Source organism: Anabrus simplex, chromosome 1, assembly GCF_040414725.1.
Source record: "Anabrus simplex isolate iqAnaSimp1 chromosome 1, ASM4041472v1, whole genome shotgun sequence".
Lineage (NCBI taxonomy): Eukaryota > Metazoa > Arthropoda > Insecta > Orthoptera > Tettigoniidae > Anabrus > Anabrus simplex.
This window is the reverse complement of record NC_090265.1, coordinates 898,703,824-898,721,460: the sequence shown is the minus strand read 5'-3', so window position 1 is coordinate 898,721,460 and position 17,637 is coordinate 898,703,824. Positions and strand designations below refer to the sequence as shown.

At 38.6% G+C, this 17,637-nt stretch overlaps 1 protein-coding gene across 2 annotated transcripts in view; it reads left to right on the top strand.

The window, feature by feature from the left end:
• Window positions 1–17,637, top strand: part of Ifrd1 (Interferon-related developmental regulator 1) — a 168,104-nt gene that overhangs the window by 71,805 nt on the left and 78,662 nt on the right. For both annotated transcript variants that reach the window (XM_067136610.2, XM_067136609.2), the window contains exon 6: window positions 11,936–12,179. In XM_067136610.2, coding sequence (XP_066992711.1) covers window positions 11,936–12,179 — 244 coding nt within the window. The remainder of the gene's footprint in view (window positions 1–11,935; window positions 12,180–17,637) is intronic.

Genomic DNA, 17,637 nt, shown 5'->3' with positions numbered 1-17,637 from the left:
TGAACTTTTCGTGTAAATACCAAGATGTAAATCCTGTGACGAATGCCGAGGTGTTATTTACGTCATGTATCGTAGAACATAACCTGCCTGTAAATTGTGCCAATCACGCGGGACCTTTGTTTCGCAAAATGTTTCCTGAAGAAGTAAGTATAAATAACCACCTAATCGATACTTTATTAATGCCTCAGGCAAAATTGAATAAAATTAAAACTTACAGGACATGTTTCGACCACTTAGTGGTCAAAGTTCTTTATTTATACAGCTGAAGAGGGTCAAAGTTCTTTATTTATACAGCTGAAGAGGACCACTAAGTGGTCGAAACATGTCCTGTAAGTTTTAATTTTATTCAATTTTGCCTGAGGCATTAATAAAGTATCGATTAGGTGGTTATTTATACTTACTTCTTGATTAAACATCGATACGGTCATGAAATGGACAACTTGTAATAAATGTTTCCTGATTCGGAAATCGCTAAACGATATGGGTGTGCTAGAACGAAAACAGCAGCTATCATTACAAAACTGTGCATGGAAGAAAGGGTGAAAATTGTATCACATTTGCAGGTGAATGCATTTTCTGTTGCTACTGATGGTAGCAATAAAAGCAACTTGAAAATATATCCCATTATTGTAACATTTTTTAGGCCTGAACTCAATGAAATTCAGAGTTGTCTACTCTCTGTGCCTCATTTAGATGGGGATGTTACTGTAGCTAACATTGCCAATCTTTTGCTCTCACCTTCTCGGGAATTCCGCATTCCCTTAAAAAACTGCCTAGCTCTTGGTGCTGATAATGGTCCAGTAATGGTAGGATTAAAAAATGGTGTGGCAGGATGTTTGAAGCGGGAAAATGGTAACATAATCATCGTAGGCTGCTCGTCACCTAATTAATCTTGTTGCAGAGAAGGGTGCGGCGAACTTGCCCGTAAATTTAGATGAAAGCATGATTGATTTATTTTATTATCTGGAAAGGAGTGCAAAGAGGAAAGAAAAGTTCAGAGAATTTCAGACTTTACACAACACAGAGGTCAGGAAAATTATGAAGCATGTGCCTGCTCGATAGTTATCACTAAGAAGGTGTTTAAATAGGATTTTGCTGCAGTGGGAACCTTTGGTTACTTTATTCAGGAGCGAAATTGTGAGTAAGGATACTCAGATTGAAACTTTAAAGTCTTACAAAATTCCTAAGCACACTTTAAGTGCAGATGTGTCTTGTTTGTCTGAAAAGGTGAAGGATTGTCATAACATTTCACCACACTCCTCAGTTAAAAGGAAAACCCAGTCATCAGTTTCAGTAAAAAAATTAAACTACTAATGACACAGCCATGCATTGTCACTTGAAGAACGGTGGTTCGTATTCCTTTCATCAAATTTACATAAATCTTATTGCCTTTTTCTCTCAAGTTTTATTGATATCTCTGAGAATCCAAACTTAGCTCTTCAGTCAAGTGTGCTGCACATTCACTTATTGAGGTCGGTTTTGGAGGAACTGTTTAAGAATTGCGATGGCAAGGTTTGTGAAACCACACGTTATTAAAAGCTCCTCCTTTCTCCTTGATGTAGATTGTCATACTCCAGTAAATCAAAAGGATGATTGTGATCTGATGATAGGGAACTCTGCGTTTGTTTTAGTGAACACTTTGAAGTCTGAGGAAAAGTACATAATCTTTAAGTCTGTTAGAAGGTGTTTCTCTTCATCATGTGACTACATGGTACACAAATTTCCATTAAAAGATGTTTTAATTAAAGCAGAAGTTGCAAATATTTCTGCTATAAGTAAGGCATCATTTTCTAGCTTTAGATTTTTCATAACAAGTTTCCGAACATTGTGACTAGTGAAACGGAACATTTAGATAAAGAAACTGATATTCTGCACTCCCAGTTCTGTAACTTTCAGCTCGAAGAAACAGACCTGGCAAAAGGAAGATTGATGTTCAATGGGCATTGGTAGGTCAGATGAAATCAGCTGATGGTGTAGTTAAATATGACAGACTCTCTAAGGTGATGCTTGTTATTTTATCAATTCCACATAGCAATGCAGAATGTGAAAGGATTTTTAGCAGAGTCATCAAAAAAGAAAAAAACCCACAGTTCATATCCTTGCTGTCTGAACAAACTTTGGAGAAACTTTTAACCTTGAAATCAGTTCAGCAAGGCAAGTGCTTTGAGCAAAAATTTAGTTCCGAGTTTCTGAAGAGGCCTAAGTCAGCTACTGGTGTGTTGAACAACAATCAGTCATATACCTTATGTAAGCCTGATGACAGAACCATAAAAATAAATTCTTCACAATTTTGAATAATGTTCTTATTCTTTAGCACAGAAGTATCAAATTTTGAGACACATGCAAATCTTTTGGGAGTGACCAATTCTGACGACTTAGTAGCTTTCCTCTTTTCATGGTCTTTGGAACTACCAGGCTTGGCTTTTGGGATTGTAAATGATGTTAAGCTAGTAGTTGATGCACACTGATCATTAACAAGCACCTCATCATTAAAGAAATCAAGTAGTGGATCCCATTGCTCTAACAGCCTCTGCAGACGCCTTCCTAACGACAGTCATCTTATGTAAACATGTCTCAGTGTCTTCTTCGTTTCCTTGTTGTGAAGCTCTTGGAATTTCTTAAGGTGTTCCTACCTCTTACAACTCCTTTCAAAATAATAGATGATATTGACTAATAGTTCATCAACTTTTAACAGGCAAACTGCTTGCACCTTTCTCAGCAGCCAAGTTAATCAAATGGCATGAACAACCCACTACAAAGACAATGACTGTGCTTCCCTTAAAACAGCAGCAACTCCATTCTTCTTTCCAATTATGACTGGAGCTTTATCAAAACAGAATGCTACACAATTTTGAATTGGTATTTTGTAACGCTCTAACTGTGAAATTACCAAATTACCAATATTACATCCCGTTGTATCACCCACCAAGGCTGGGGACAGACAACACTTGGCTAACTATCTTTTCCTGCTTTGCCACAAAACAGGTGACGGCAATGGGGTAAAGCTTAGCATTACTGTTATCGCTCCCATCCGTAACTAAAGAAAATGGTTCAAGTTGCATGTAAGTTAACAGAGTTCACTTCTTGAATCCATAGCCATTTCTTTCAAAATGTGTGTGGTTTGTGTACGACAACAGCCATATTTTTTTGCAGTTTCTGAACCTGGAAACATTTTCCTAAACAGCACCAGCATGATCGGCAGCAGCTAATGGGACATTATGTTCAATTAAAAATGTAGTGAACAGGCATTCCGCTCCAGAAGAAGTAAAAAAACAAATTAATTTTCTGTCCTTAAATTTTGTATTGGAGACGTGTTTAACAGATTTAATGTGATTTACTAATTCTGTTCTTCCTCCGTGAGAAACGTTTTTTATCACACGAGCACATGGAACAGAATGCGAAAGTTTCTCCTTTCCGTGATCGTATAAAACAAGGAAATTCAGCAGAATATGCCTCCCTGGAAGTTAGATAATATAGTTTCATAGTTGAACTCATTACGAACACCATTAAAAATACTAAATCGCTTACAAATTCGACACACAATTCCACAAGTTTCAGAGCTACCACCAATGTTACACCCACACACAAACAAAGCCTTTCGGCTGCTACGAAGCACAACTCAGTTACTAAAGTTGTTATATATAAATAATAAAAGAAATTTCCTTATTTGTCATTTCGAGAGATGAAAAATACAGTATGCTATGTTACTATTATACACAAGTTCTTTATCTTTTTCTAAAACAAGTTTGCATTAAATGTACACATGGACAAGAGTGTTTCATAGTAGAATCATAGGCCTGATAGCTTTAAGACAAAGTTTATTCTGCATTTGACCTTTCATTTAAGGTGCTGCAAAATGGCTACCTTCCAATTTCAGGAAAGACTTACCGGCAAACTTATTGCTTAACTTCTTCTTTTTAATATCTGCCACATTCAACAAGACAGAGAAAAATTACAACACACAACATGTATGCTACTTACACATATCCACATAGCATTTGGGCATTACATTACAGACATCGGGAACTAGTTATATCAGACACATTAAGGATAGAGTAGCTGCGGCCGTAATAGCAATGAATTATATCTTGATATTACACATACTTTCGGTTGAAGTCACTATGAAATTGTTCCATGCAAAAATATCCCCGATAATGACGTACGGACTAGAATTGATATGGGAACATCTCACTAAAAGAAATATTCGAGACATTGAAAGTGTAAAAGCAATCTACATGAAAAAGGTATTATGTTTGTCCAAATTCACTCCTTCAAGACTATGTTACAAGCTGACAAGAAAACTCTTCTATACAGAAGAACTACGGCACAAAGTAATATTGCCACCTGCAGATGCAGTCAGCCAGTCACAAACAGAGCTGCAAACCAAGAAGAGAGATATATGGGAAGCAAATTACACCACAGAGGCTATGACCAGTACGGATTGGATGAAGGCAGACTGTGAAGTCGGGCACATAGCGACTTAGCAACGCACGGTTTTCATCATCGCGTGTTTGCTAACAAAACTTTTCACACCCCGAGAAAGAAATGTATATGTGTATTGTGCGAGAAGACTTGTGACTTATATCATGTTGGACTAACCAAATTCTGTTTAATGTAATTAGTCATGTAAACATATTTTAATGGCCATTGGCTGCAATAAAATCTTTATATAAATTCACAGCCTACTACTTTTCACTGATTTCATTTCTTCACAATCACAGCCTGCTACTTGTTTGGGAACATCTCGGTGAATGAAGTAGCAGTCGAACTGGCGACAAAAGATAGTGTGATTATCGATACATTTACAGGTTGAATTTCAAAATCTGCATCTTGTATTACCAGCTACTTTGCACATAGGAACTCACTTTTGTTCAATGCCTTACAAGATCCACCTGTGATGAGATTAAAATCGAGGAAACCACTCTGGACTGATCTACACTCCTGTGAAAAATTCAGTGTAACAGCAGAATGAAGACAGCGATGGGAACAATGTCCACCCACCAACGCCTTTCTGATTAAAGACCCAACGAAGAAAGTGCCAGGTTTCGATCTTCCTCGACGTGAGTGGTCAAAACTCAACCGTTTCAGAACAGGCCACGGCAGGTGCTGATATATGATGAAAAAGTGGGGATATTGTGAAAGTGCTGCGTGTGAGTGTGGTGCTGAGAAGCAGACATTGCTTCATGTTGTTGAGAGCTGTCCACTGTCAGCATTTAAGGACGGTTTACAGACTCTGCATGAATTGACACCAAGTGCAGTGGACTGGTTGTCGAAGCTGGACATTCTAGTTTAATTACCTCTATATTTTAATTTGTATGTTAATTGTGTATTTTTACACATTATGCTTGTAAATGCCATACGATAATAATAATAATAATAATTGAAAGTCAAACAAATCCGATTTGACCACAGAAAGAAAAAAAACTCGGATTTTTTAAATCCGTACAATAACGTTGTTCATCTATACAACTGTAAAACACACTCAAAATCCGTACATTTTACGGAAAAACTGGAATACATGGCAGGTATGTGTGTGTATAAAATATTCTGGCATCTACTACAGCAAACATATTCAAACCGTATTTTGCCGGCTTTTTTGGCGTGTATTGCTGGAAAGAACACCTTCCTCAAAAACGCTCCTAACATTTCGTCCAGTGTCACATATTCTCCTATGCTGTAGTTATTCAAACATCTCTGCACAAATACATTCCTTATGGGTGCCAGCTTGTCAAATCCTTTCCTCCTTTGTCCTGTGATTTCATAATCAAAGCGAAGGGCTCTAAGCAATAAAATAATAAAACCATCTGTAGCTCATGACAAGATGAGATATTTCAGGCGCAGTTGCATCAATTGCCCATAAATCTAACATGTTTTTGTAGGAAAATTTCATTACCCCAGGGCTTTAATTTCTTCTAGATTTGTGTCAATCACATCTGATTCACGCCTGTACTTTGCTCTAATTTTTCTCAGCCGTACACTTGCATGGTGGGTTATTTCTTCGAGAACCGACACTGGAAAAAATAGGTTCCATACTTCGGTAATCATCTGAATTCCTGGCTTCCCCTGTCACTCCTGGAAGGTGAATTACGATGTTCCTCCTTCCTCTCTTCTTCCTTTATTCATGGGGTCTCTTTAAAAGTTCTTTTTAGCGTTGACCTCGAAGATCCGGCACTGTGCTTCTAAATGCATTAAGTATGTTGTGACTTATCTTCGACTTCTATATAATTTTAGAACTTCAAATTTATTAAATTGTATTATAACTTCACGCCTAGCAGTATTTGCAGGCTTGTTCACTATTCACCAATTCCCATAAACATTTTGAAGCACAGTGCCAGACATTACTGTACGTATGTTATGGTGCTCTTCAAGAACTTGCATCTTGCTTCATTTAAGGGCACGTGTACATGAATTTTCAAAAATTTGAATTTTTTATTTTCGTGTATTACTATTCTTTGGAGTTCTCTCTTTCAGAATATATATAGTTTACATATGTTAGCAAGCATATTTTGTCCTAAATGTTGTTTTTAAAAATGTTTGCACTAACTAGCCAAGCCCCTTTAAATGTCAAATATTTGAAAGTGTCATAACTTTTCTACCAGTAAAGATATCGGAAAGTGGTAAGTAGTATTTTATCGATTGGCTGCTGTGCGTAAGAACTGATTTCTCTTCGACCTGCCAGCTGCAACGTGTTAGGTTTTAAACAGAAGCCTGTAGCATGCAAGACATTCTCTATTTGTAAAGATCCAGCATTTGCCTGGTGTGAAAATGGTAAACCACAGAAAACCACCTCCAGGGCTTATTACAACTGTACTATGGCTTAGCTATAAGGAGAAACCAGGGTAATTTGCAAGCTATGAGAAAATCTGTGTGGGCTAGTTTACTTCACAAAGCATCAGCTGATGACCACCCACAACACGTGTTATGTCCTCGAGGTACAGACTCCTGGCGTGGGTACCAGAGAGCAAAGGCTGAGGGTAAAGATTATTCTCATAAACATTCATTACCTTATGCTGTTATTGAAGCCATAAAACCTATTTATATAGATCTTAGTGCCAAAAATCTCTTCGAAAAATGTTTATATGGACGAACACTGAACCGTAATGAGGGTTTCCATCATTGCATTTGGGAACGTGTGCCAAAATGCAGATTTGTAGGTCTTCCTGCTGTAAAAATGGGTGTATTGGATGCAGTAATCTGCTTCAATTCAGGTGCTTCATCCAGATGTAAGGTACTGGAGTCATTAGGAATGTCTCCAGGGGAAAATATGGCCTCAGCATTAGCTGCAATTGATCACCATAGAGTAATTGATGCTGAGAGGGCCGTATTTGAAAGCTGGAAAGAAGCCAGAACAAAGAGAAGGAATATGAAAAATCAGCAGGATGATGAGTGTGTCCTCAATCATGAGGAATATGGAGCTGGAATGCATTGAAACTAGATGGGTTGGTCACAAACTTAAATTTTTACTTTAATTGGCTCTCCTGAAAAATTGTATTTTTTAAAATATTTATTTTACTATCTCAGTGACCGTTAATGATAGACCACTGAAATTTGGCACATAGTTTCAGTGTGCAATTATTTGAAAAGTAGACTGCAATCATGAACATAGCTCTGTATTTATGAAGCATGGGCCAAAAAATATTCAACAAAATTTATGAAAATATTAATAACTTTAGAAATTTTCCCACAAAAGAACTATTTTACCAAATATCATGATTGTAGTCTACTTTGTAGCTACATGCTGTGGGTAGCACATGTAAAAATATTATTCACATCACACGAGTAGTTTCTGAGTTTACCCATCCGACAGCTTGGAGTGATTTTGCAGACTTAAAAAACAATGCAAGAAATAAACTCTCATAAAAAGTTAACTATTAAAATTAACCAATAACTAATAATATAAAAACAATCTACAATGTTCATTCACTGCACATAATTTTTGTCCACCTAGAACAAGTGTATCTGGCCAAATTATGATGGCAAATATAGTGATTTTCCACTATTTTACAATGGTCTTCAGAGACACGTGCCCTTAAATAACTTATCTTTGACTTCTTCTGGATTTTAGGATCTTACATGACGCAGTGCTAATCCCTATAGTGTTACAGTGCTTCTTGAACTGCTTTTAGTGAAAGACTTATCCTTTACTTATTGTTTTCCTATGCATTGTTTTATACTTTTATTTAATCAGCTGATGATGACCCAGAATAGTGCTCGAAACCTGTACCGCTTTTAATCAGACAAGAATTTAAAATTTACATTTCTTATTTTCCTTGTATTGAATAGGTTGTACCACTTTATTTCTTGTTTCAATTTAATTGTGATACAGTTCAATATGGAACATTATGAAATTTGTATCCTTAATTGATAGTTATTCCACCATCTAACCTTTTTTGGCAGTTTTCTTTTCTCTAAGTAGACAGTTGTCATGGTATGCGGCTAAAATAGCCTCTTCTAATTATTCCATTGCCTCATCCGATTCCCTCTGTCCCCTTACGTTCGTTTGGATCTTTTAAACAGTCTGCCTAGAACTTCTCTGTATCCATCCCAGTTCGTTCTTTTAGAATCTCTGTACATTTCAATACCACATTGCCATCTATCGCAAATTGGATATGCTGGTGGTCTGCCACGGATGGCCCCTCCAGCACCTTCCAATCCTTAATGAAGTTTGCAATATGCATAGTGCTTAACGTGATATCTATTACCTCTCTATGATTCTTATTTATGATGTAGGTTGATTTCCTAGGTTTAATATTATCAGTTCTGTTCTAATAATAAACTAGTAAGGACTCACCTCTTGCATTGCAGTTAGTACTGCCCCATGCAGTGTGATGTGCATTTGCATCTGCTCCAAGTACTAGGTGTTCACCTTTCCTCTTTGCAAATTAATTCTTCCGCGTCTTCCGGTGGAGATGGATCCGTTGAGTCGTATGGAAGGTACACAGAGCCTATTGTTATTTCTCTGGGACCTTCCCAATTTCCAAGTTTTATCTTGGCTGCCACTAGATCCCTTGAACAGTGTTCCTGTAACAGAAGGCATTTTAATTTCCTGCACACAAATAAACATGTTCTGGGCATATCCAATGTAATATCATACATTAGCTTACCTCCAGATTCTGCCAGTCCTGCTACTCTGCCCTTAAGTACCCATGGCTCTTATACTGGCTCTTGTATAAGAGCCACGTCAATAGCCTTGGACTTGAACTTCCTGACTAAATTCTCAACAGCTGCCATGAACCTACTACGCTGGCGTAGCAGGGGAAGAGGTGATACTCCCACGTGGCGCGTCACAGTTGGCGGATATGGGGATCCTAACCGGCAGGGACGCAGATGAAAAATACACCCACGGTATCCCCTGCCTGTCGTAAGGGGCGACCCAGGGATGATTATATTAGAACCATGAAACTCCTTGTGATTAGTACCACCACAGAGCACCTTGGGTCGCTTTTACTTGCGTGTAGTACCACTATGTTAGGTAACACATAGGTTTGTGATTAGTAGCAAACGAGAGCGCGACGGCTTTTACAGTACCTGTGATTAGTAGCACTATATGAGCGACACCATTTGATGACGGAACCCATGGTTCTGGCTTGCCTATGATTAGTACCCACTATATGAGGAACGCCATGGGATAGTAAGAGTCCCTGTGGTTAGTACGCTTAGGTGATGAACACCATAGGTTTGCGTTGCCTGTCAATGGCGCCGCAATGTGCGAAACACAGTAGGTCCGTAATACATGTGTGAATTTCATTACCTGTGAGTAGTACTATAATGTGTGGAATACCGCGAGTCTACGCTACTCTTGATTAGTACCGCAACATGACAAATACCATGGTTCTACTTTTCTAGCGATAAGTTCCATTATGAGGGGCCGATGACTTGGATTTTGGACTCCTGTGATTGTCGACAGAAATAATGTAATCAAGATTATGGCAGTGTCAAAGACTAAAACATTTTGCAAATCATTGTATTTACTGTTGTAAACAGTGTTAAGTGCATTCATTTATGATGTAAATAACGTTAAGTACACATGAATATTAATTTAGTCATTTTTTGAGATAAGAAACAGTGTTAATATTCTTATACTAAAATAGGCAAGTTTTAAAAACCCCAAGTGTTGTAAAAATGTGTATATTGCTCTTGTATGTTGAAGGAATTAATTATGAGATTTTTCCAGAAATTTCTTCTCTCCATTTCTCAAAACATGCTTCATGTCCCTGAAAGGTGTGAAAAACGCCAAACAACAAATATGAAAACGTGCATGTGAGCCAATAAAAATATCAAAATATTATTGCAGATCACACTCTTTCTAAAAGTAATGTTAATTGAAGCCTTTTATTTCGGAGCATTGGGTTATTAAACATTGTTTTCTGATCACACTAGTAGGCTATGAATTGGAGGTTAGACCATGTGTGACTGGAAGGAACTGCTTTGGCCGCAGTTATTAATAATTAAACGTGAGGAACTTCATCTTATTTACCCGTATTGAACCGAGATCACAATTGAAATAAAAATCTTGTAGGTTCCACCTTGTTCATTACAAATGCACTTTTGTTAATAAACTGTTATTAATAAACTTCAACCAACTCGAGTGATAGAGTTGAAATTCGAAAGTGCAAGTTCCAACATTTGTGACCTGTGCGCGCTTTAAGATGCAGATGCCAGTACACTTTCTGACAGATTTTAATTTTGTCTTCCTTAGTAAGGAATTTCACGACTTTTTCCTATCCATCACAAGACAAATATGCACCACGTTAGTCAATTTCACACAATTGTATTTGTAATCCAGATATAGGCTACCGTATTACGCGACAAATATTTGCTACACTACGTTGTACCATTCGACATAAAATAAATTTCTAACTTCTGAATGGAATGCGAAATACAAGCACAATTAAGCTGACTGTGTTATTCAGTAATCTTGCTGCTAACCAGCAAGCAAAACCGAACATTCCTGAGGCCAACAGCATGCTTCCCGAAAGTGCAACTTATCCTGTGAAGTTCAGGAATTCAAGGCCTTTTCCCGTAATCACACAGCTGTGGCGACGGCTCTTACCCGAGTTGGAAATCACGTTTCATTCACAAGGGATGACAAATAACTTTTTCGGGGCTAGCAAAAATGTGATCATACTCGTGCTAAGCGGTAATAGCGAAAATTTGTTTATATGTTTATATGTTCATAATCCAGATGCAGGCTACCATATCACGCAACAAATATTCGTTACACTTCACTGTACCACTCAACACAAAATACATTTCTAACTTCTGAATGGAATGTGGAATACAATCACAAATAGGCTCACTATGTTATTCAGCAATCTCGCTGCTAATGGGCAAGCAAAACTTAAAATTCCTGCGGCTAACGGCTTGCTCTTTTTCCATAATCTCACAACTGTGGTGACGGCTCTTACTCGAGTTGGAAATCACGTTTCTTTCACATGGGATGACAAATAACACTTTTAGGGCTAGGAAAAATGTGATCGTACAAGAGTGGTAATAGCAAAATTTTACGACGCAATATTGAGGTATTTTTATATAGATTTAATATGATGATAATTGGGACTTCAAATTTACCATGTGCTAAGCTGGAAAATGTGTTAATGAGGAACGCACTAATGAGGTTTTACTGAATACCTCTAGAAAACTAAACTCAAAATATTATTTGATACTTGAATACAGATATATGTAGCGGTTAATATGTCTGAGATGTGTATGATGAATTACAAGGCTCCAGCTGGGTCTAATATTACTTCTACTCTATCTCGGTGTATAATTTCTTTCATTTGTTCATAGTTTAAGTTGAATACTATTGTTATTGGGGTTAATTAGTGTGTGAAATTTGTGTTTGACAGTGTCAGAAAGTGATATAGTATCCCAAATTCCTTTGACACCATTGTCTCTATATGTCTGTGGTTGTAATTATGTTCTTTGATATTAGGCAGTTATTCCATCTGGCAGAGCTGCTTGATTCTGCTCATTTGGATGTACGCATGGCAGCAGGGGAAACTATTGCTCTGGTTTATGAACTGGGGAAAGAACACAATGATAACTTCCAAGAAGACAGTAGTACGGAACTGGTAGAGAAACTTCGACAGCTGGCCACTGATTCACACAAATATCGTGCTAAGAAAGATCGTAAGCAGCAACGTTCCAGTTTCCGCGACATTCTGCATTATATTGAGGTAAGCCACTTTCATAAAATATTTTTATATTTACTAGAGTACGGACCACTTCAAGTAAAGAAAAATATGGAGTAGTATTAAGGAACCCTGAAAATTGGGTACTAATTTTCTAGGAAATGTTTGGAAGGAGAGTCTTGACATGGTTCATGATGAACGATGTGGTTTTGGGTTTGGATTCTTGATTTGATGTGAGAATGAGATCACTGAAAGCTTTTTTTCAACATGGCATTAATTGTGTGGACACACTGACTTGGCGGTGGCTATGAAACATACCGATTTTGGAAACCTGACACTGAAATTCATGGCCCTGAAAATTTGGGCACCAATCTGTCAGATGAGATAACCCTGGTGGTAGGCTCTTTTATGATTTAGGAGGGGAAAGCAAATCGGTTGTGGATAGCCAGGTTGTTCTAATCACCAACAGTACCTCCACTCCCGACAGTTCGCAGTGTTACTGCATCATATGGTTCCTGTCTTTCAGCCATGCCACCTTGAATATACAGATCATCTCTCAGTCAGCATGTCCACAATCAGCATCTCGGTAAGGTCTACAGTACTAGAAAAGTCCTTTCACATGATTGACCTCCAAATTTACCAAGCCGTGAATTTGAGTTCCAGGCCTCTTATGGTCCCAGATAGAGTATCCTTCATCATAATTACCTATTCATAGTCTCCATAAATCAATGACCTATTGAAATATCACGTTTGCTTATAAGCCAACACCGATAGTAAGTAGACTCTCGGGATATCAGAGACAAAATTTTTAAAAATAAGCTCACCAGGCAAAAAATTAGTTACCCCTGGAGAAATCATTACAAGTATCATTTAATACCGTGTAACTCCTCCTCCTGGATTTTATAACTGCCTGGATTCAGTTAGGAAGTGAGTCCACAGGGTTGTGTGGGTACGCAGCATCCAGGTTAAGCCACTACTGAGGATTTGATCTGCAATTCCATCAAATTACGGGGATGTTGATGTTGGTGTTTTGCTCACTGTTCCAACATGTCCCATAAATTTTCACTGGGATTCAAGTCAGGTGATTTTGCAGGCCAATCGAGATGTAATAGAATGGGGGAGTGTTCATAAAACTAGTCTCACATGCGTCCAGCCTGATGAACTTTGCTGTTGTCATCTTGAAAAATCGGGGTATCAAGAGCGTACTCATTATGCAGATGTTAACTGAAAGGCAACACCTGATCATCCAGAATGTTTAAATAAACATGCTGATTCATGTTAGTGGTCACCCCAGTGAGCGGGCCCAATACATGGTACGAAAAACACCCCCAAAACATCCCAGACCCACCTCCAGTTTGAACTTGACCCTGCACACATCCAGGATGAAATGCTTAATTTGGTCTTCTGTGCACTAGACGACGTGCACAATTTGAATACAAGTAAAAATGTGATTCGACAGACCACATTACATTCCACCAGTCAGCTACTGTCCGCATTCAATGATTTCTAACCCATTACAAATGCGCAGCATTATGTGCCTGTGTGAGCAATGGCCTCTTGCGACGTGACCGACTTCAAATGCCCATTGCATGCAGTTCTTTCACTAACAGGTTGGGATGAAACTTCATTCACTGCCTGCAGCAATTCCTGTGGGGTTTGGAAGCGATTTTGATTCACAAGCCGTGAAACGCGTCTCCGGTCCCTCTCAGTTAGGATCATTTCTCGACCACAATTCTGACATCGTATGATAAAGATGTTGATTCCCTTAGGGAACCTGAAATATTTGTTCCAAATGGGTAAATTTTAGACACGTTGAACAGTCCACTGCAAAACACCAACAAATTCAGCAACTTCACGCACCATATGGCCATGGACACGGCCAAACATGATTGCCCCTTCTCGCCACTGTCACATCGTTACATCTACGCATGTTGACGTACACTGTCCGTTTGAAACATCAATGTCACTGATCACTACTGCCTTATGCTCACGTAGAGGCAGTGCACGTGCGGTTGAGCACGGGACTTGTTTGCTGCGCCATCCATACAAGCTTAATGATCGATCTGTGCGTGCGTACTAGAGAGACTAATTTCTTTGGCCGCTGAGCTTATATATACCATATTTTCTCACGTCATTAATACCCTTGCATAATTTACGCATCCCATCACGTAGTTCTGGGTGCGTTTCAAAATAAAGATGTCAACTACTCAGGTAGCAACCTTCCTATTGCAAAACCGGGCATTCCAAATACCGGGCAACGTGCTGTTATCAACCGGTAGGAAATACCACTGCACTAGTTCAGTGAGAGAATCAGCACAGAAGTGACTAGTGATGCTCTATTCCAGTTTGGTACAGACGTATTTCACGAGTGTTCTGGTACCGAAGCATACGAGAATAGGGCAGTGGGCCGCAAGTATTCATTGTCCGAATGCAACATGCGCTACCGCGGTAACAGAGAAGTGCATTTCAAGCGACCAACAAATCTCGCAAAGCATTTTCTTGCAGCAAGTTTCCAAAAGAAGGGGAGGATCTGCTTAAATATGATTTCGTTACACAACGTTGGATATGCCATTTCTCACAAAATGCTGTATTTTAAAGGATGAGAAATAGCTGCTGCGCATGGAATCAGTGTCTCGGATTTGAAGGTTAGCCAGGGCTTGATGATTAATTTTATGAAGAGAAATGGACTTTCTCTTCGATGAACAACATCATTATGCCACAAAATGCCGAATGATTTCAACCAAAGTGTAGTTGATTTTCATCGCTTTGTGATTGAGAAGCGTAAATTGAAGTAATATTTGCTCTCCCAAATAGGAACCACAGATCAGACGCCAATCAGTTTCCGTTTGCCACAAAGTCGAACAATTGATAGGAAAGGTACATTGAGTGTTATCGTACTCACTACTGGAAGCGAAAAAGGACGATGTACTGCACTGCTTGCTTTAACAGGTGATGGCAGAAAGCTTGCAGCTTATGTTGTTCTAAAACGAAAAACAATGCCGAAAGTAGCATTTCGCGAGGGGTCCACGTTCGAATCTGAGAAAAAGGGTGAATGGACACATCACTCATACAAGATTGGATGCAAACGATGTGTGGGGAAATATAGCAGCGGTCCCTCTTTCGAATCCCGGCCCTTCTCGTGTTGGACAGTTTTCTTTTTCTTGCTGGTATGCCATTATTATGTACTTATATGAATTCTACTTTTTTAGTAGATGTTTATTTCACTTCAGGTTGTATTGTCAGCTTGTAATGGGAAGAATATTTTCCATTGTCGGCACTTCAGACCCACGTGTCCAGATTACCTTATGTACCCTATTTGACTTTTCAGAAAAATCTTTGCCTGAATATTACAACTAATGACGATTAACCCCAAATGAGTTGAACCAATTGCATGTATATTATATATGATGCATATTTTCAATGTAAATGAATATAAATAATTTTTTTAATATCTGCATTCCTCGAATAATTTACACACCCAAAGTTTTTGCCTGTATTTTTCGTCAAAAATAGTATGTTAATTACGTGAGAAAATACTGTATTAATGAAGCACACAAAGCATAAGGAATAAATTTTCTGCCATTTACTTGCTTAGTCGGTCATCGCCATCAAATGATTCAGATTCATCGTCGCTTATACCTTTGCTACACTTTTCGTACAGAGCGTTGTCATCTGTGCCCTTAAGCACATTCAAATCACACTGAATAGATGCAGGAGGGTTGGGTTGTAATTGACTGAGCTTTTTTGCTTGTCGCTTTTAAATGCACGACTAACAGTTTTTCATGTAATGTTTGGAGACAATGCTAGAATTTCAAAAGCTTCAGTTAGTAGAATTGATAGCAAAGTTTCGTCAGCGATAGCATCCATGAGAAGATTTAAGGTGGAATCTCAATTATCCCTTCCGGAAACATTTTCCAAGATAATTCGCTCAAATTACATGGTCCCTTGAGCATCATAATTAAATAATGTTTTAAGATCCTGTATTATCTGTCCCTGTGAAACGTGGACACTCTTATCGCCATGATATCAAAAATCTTGAGCACTTCCACCAACAAAAAATGAGATACATCTTGAATATCAAGTGGGAAGACTATGTGACCAACACTGCAGTTCTCGACAAAACGCAGCTAAATGGCATTGAGGCAACAATCATCACTCATCGACTGAGATGGTTAGGCTGTGTTCACCGCACGAGTGATACCAGGCTTACCCGCCAAATTCTTTATGATGAACTTTGCTCCGGTAGTAGACCTCACGGAGCCCCTCTTAGGCATTTTGAGGACCAGCTGAAACACATCATGAAGACAACTGGTATAAATATACGGGCATAGGAAGAATGTGGTGTCGACCGTTCACTCTGGCGGAACACTATATCCACTGCTTTCAACTTATTCTAAAGAGAACACCGCAGACATCAAGAGGACAAGCGACAAGCAAAAAAGCTCAGTCAATTACAACCCAGCCCTCCTGCATCTAGTGTGTGATTTGTTTGGGCATACGATTTATGCCAAGATTGGTCTGTTTAGTCATCGCAAACACATCCATAAACTGAGTTGAACCTCACTTTATGCAGGACGTAGTTATATATGCTCGGATCGGGTTACAGTCGATGATTATCTGTTCCTCAAACAAACTATTACCCACATCAACCATCCAGAAATTTCGGTCCCTTCAACACTAAACCCTTGATCAAGCATTTTTCATGACTGTCAGAATGGAATATAATGCATTCGAGATTTTTTGAGAATCAGTACTTATATTCAAAACCATATTCTCAAGTACAACATAACATTACCTTTAAAAGTTTAGCACCAGGCGAATTGACCTTGCGTTTAGGGGCACACAGCTGTGAGCTTGCATCCGGGAGATAGTGGGTTCAAACCCCACTGTCGGCAGCTATGAAGATGGTTTTCCATGGTTTCCCATTTTCACACCAGGCTGTTCCTTAATTAAGACCACGGCCGCTTCCTCCCCTCTCCAAGGCCTTTCCTATCCTATCGTCGCCATAAAACCTATCTGTGTCGGTGCGACGTAAAGCAAATTGAAAAAAAAAGAAAGTTTAGTAAGCTTAATGGCAATTGGTGCAAGACTTGACAAAAGCTTACAACGTATACCGGTGACCAAATAACAAAAACGAAAGGACGGCTACGTCATGCCTATGGGTCTTCATGTTAAAATCCCATCATTACGGTATTAGAACAAGTGCTGGAAAAGCAATCAGTGTTGAAACCTGCTTAAAAGCAATTGGTGGTGAACTTGCTTAAAGGATCATCTTCGCATTGCATTTGCCTGTTGTGTTGTGTTTTTTTAAAAAGGGGAACCACAGGAGTCATAAAGCAGAGTGGCCACAACAGTTGGAAGGAGACAGTGCATTCCAACAACTGTGTTTGATGTAACGTGTTTCATCAAATTTTCATACTTTCTAAAATGAATTTCATTTTGTGCAGGGTTACTTCATTTTTGACAGATTTTTGTGACTGTATCACTGAACAGGTTTTTGGCA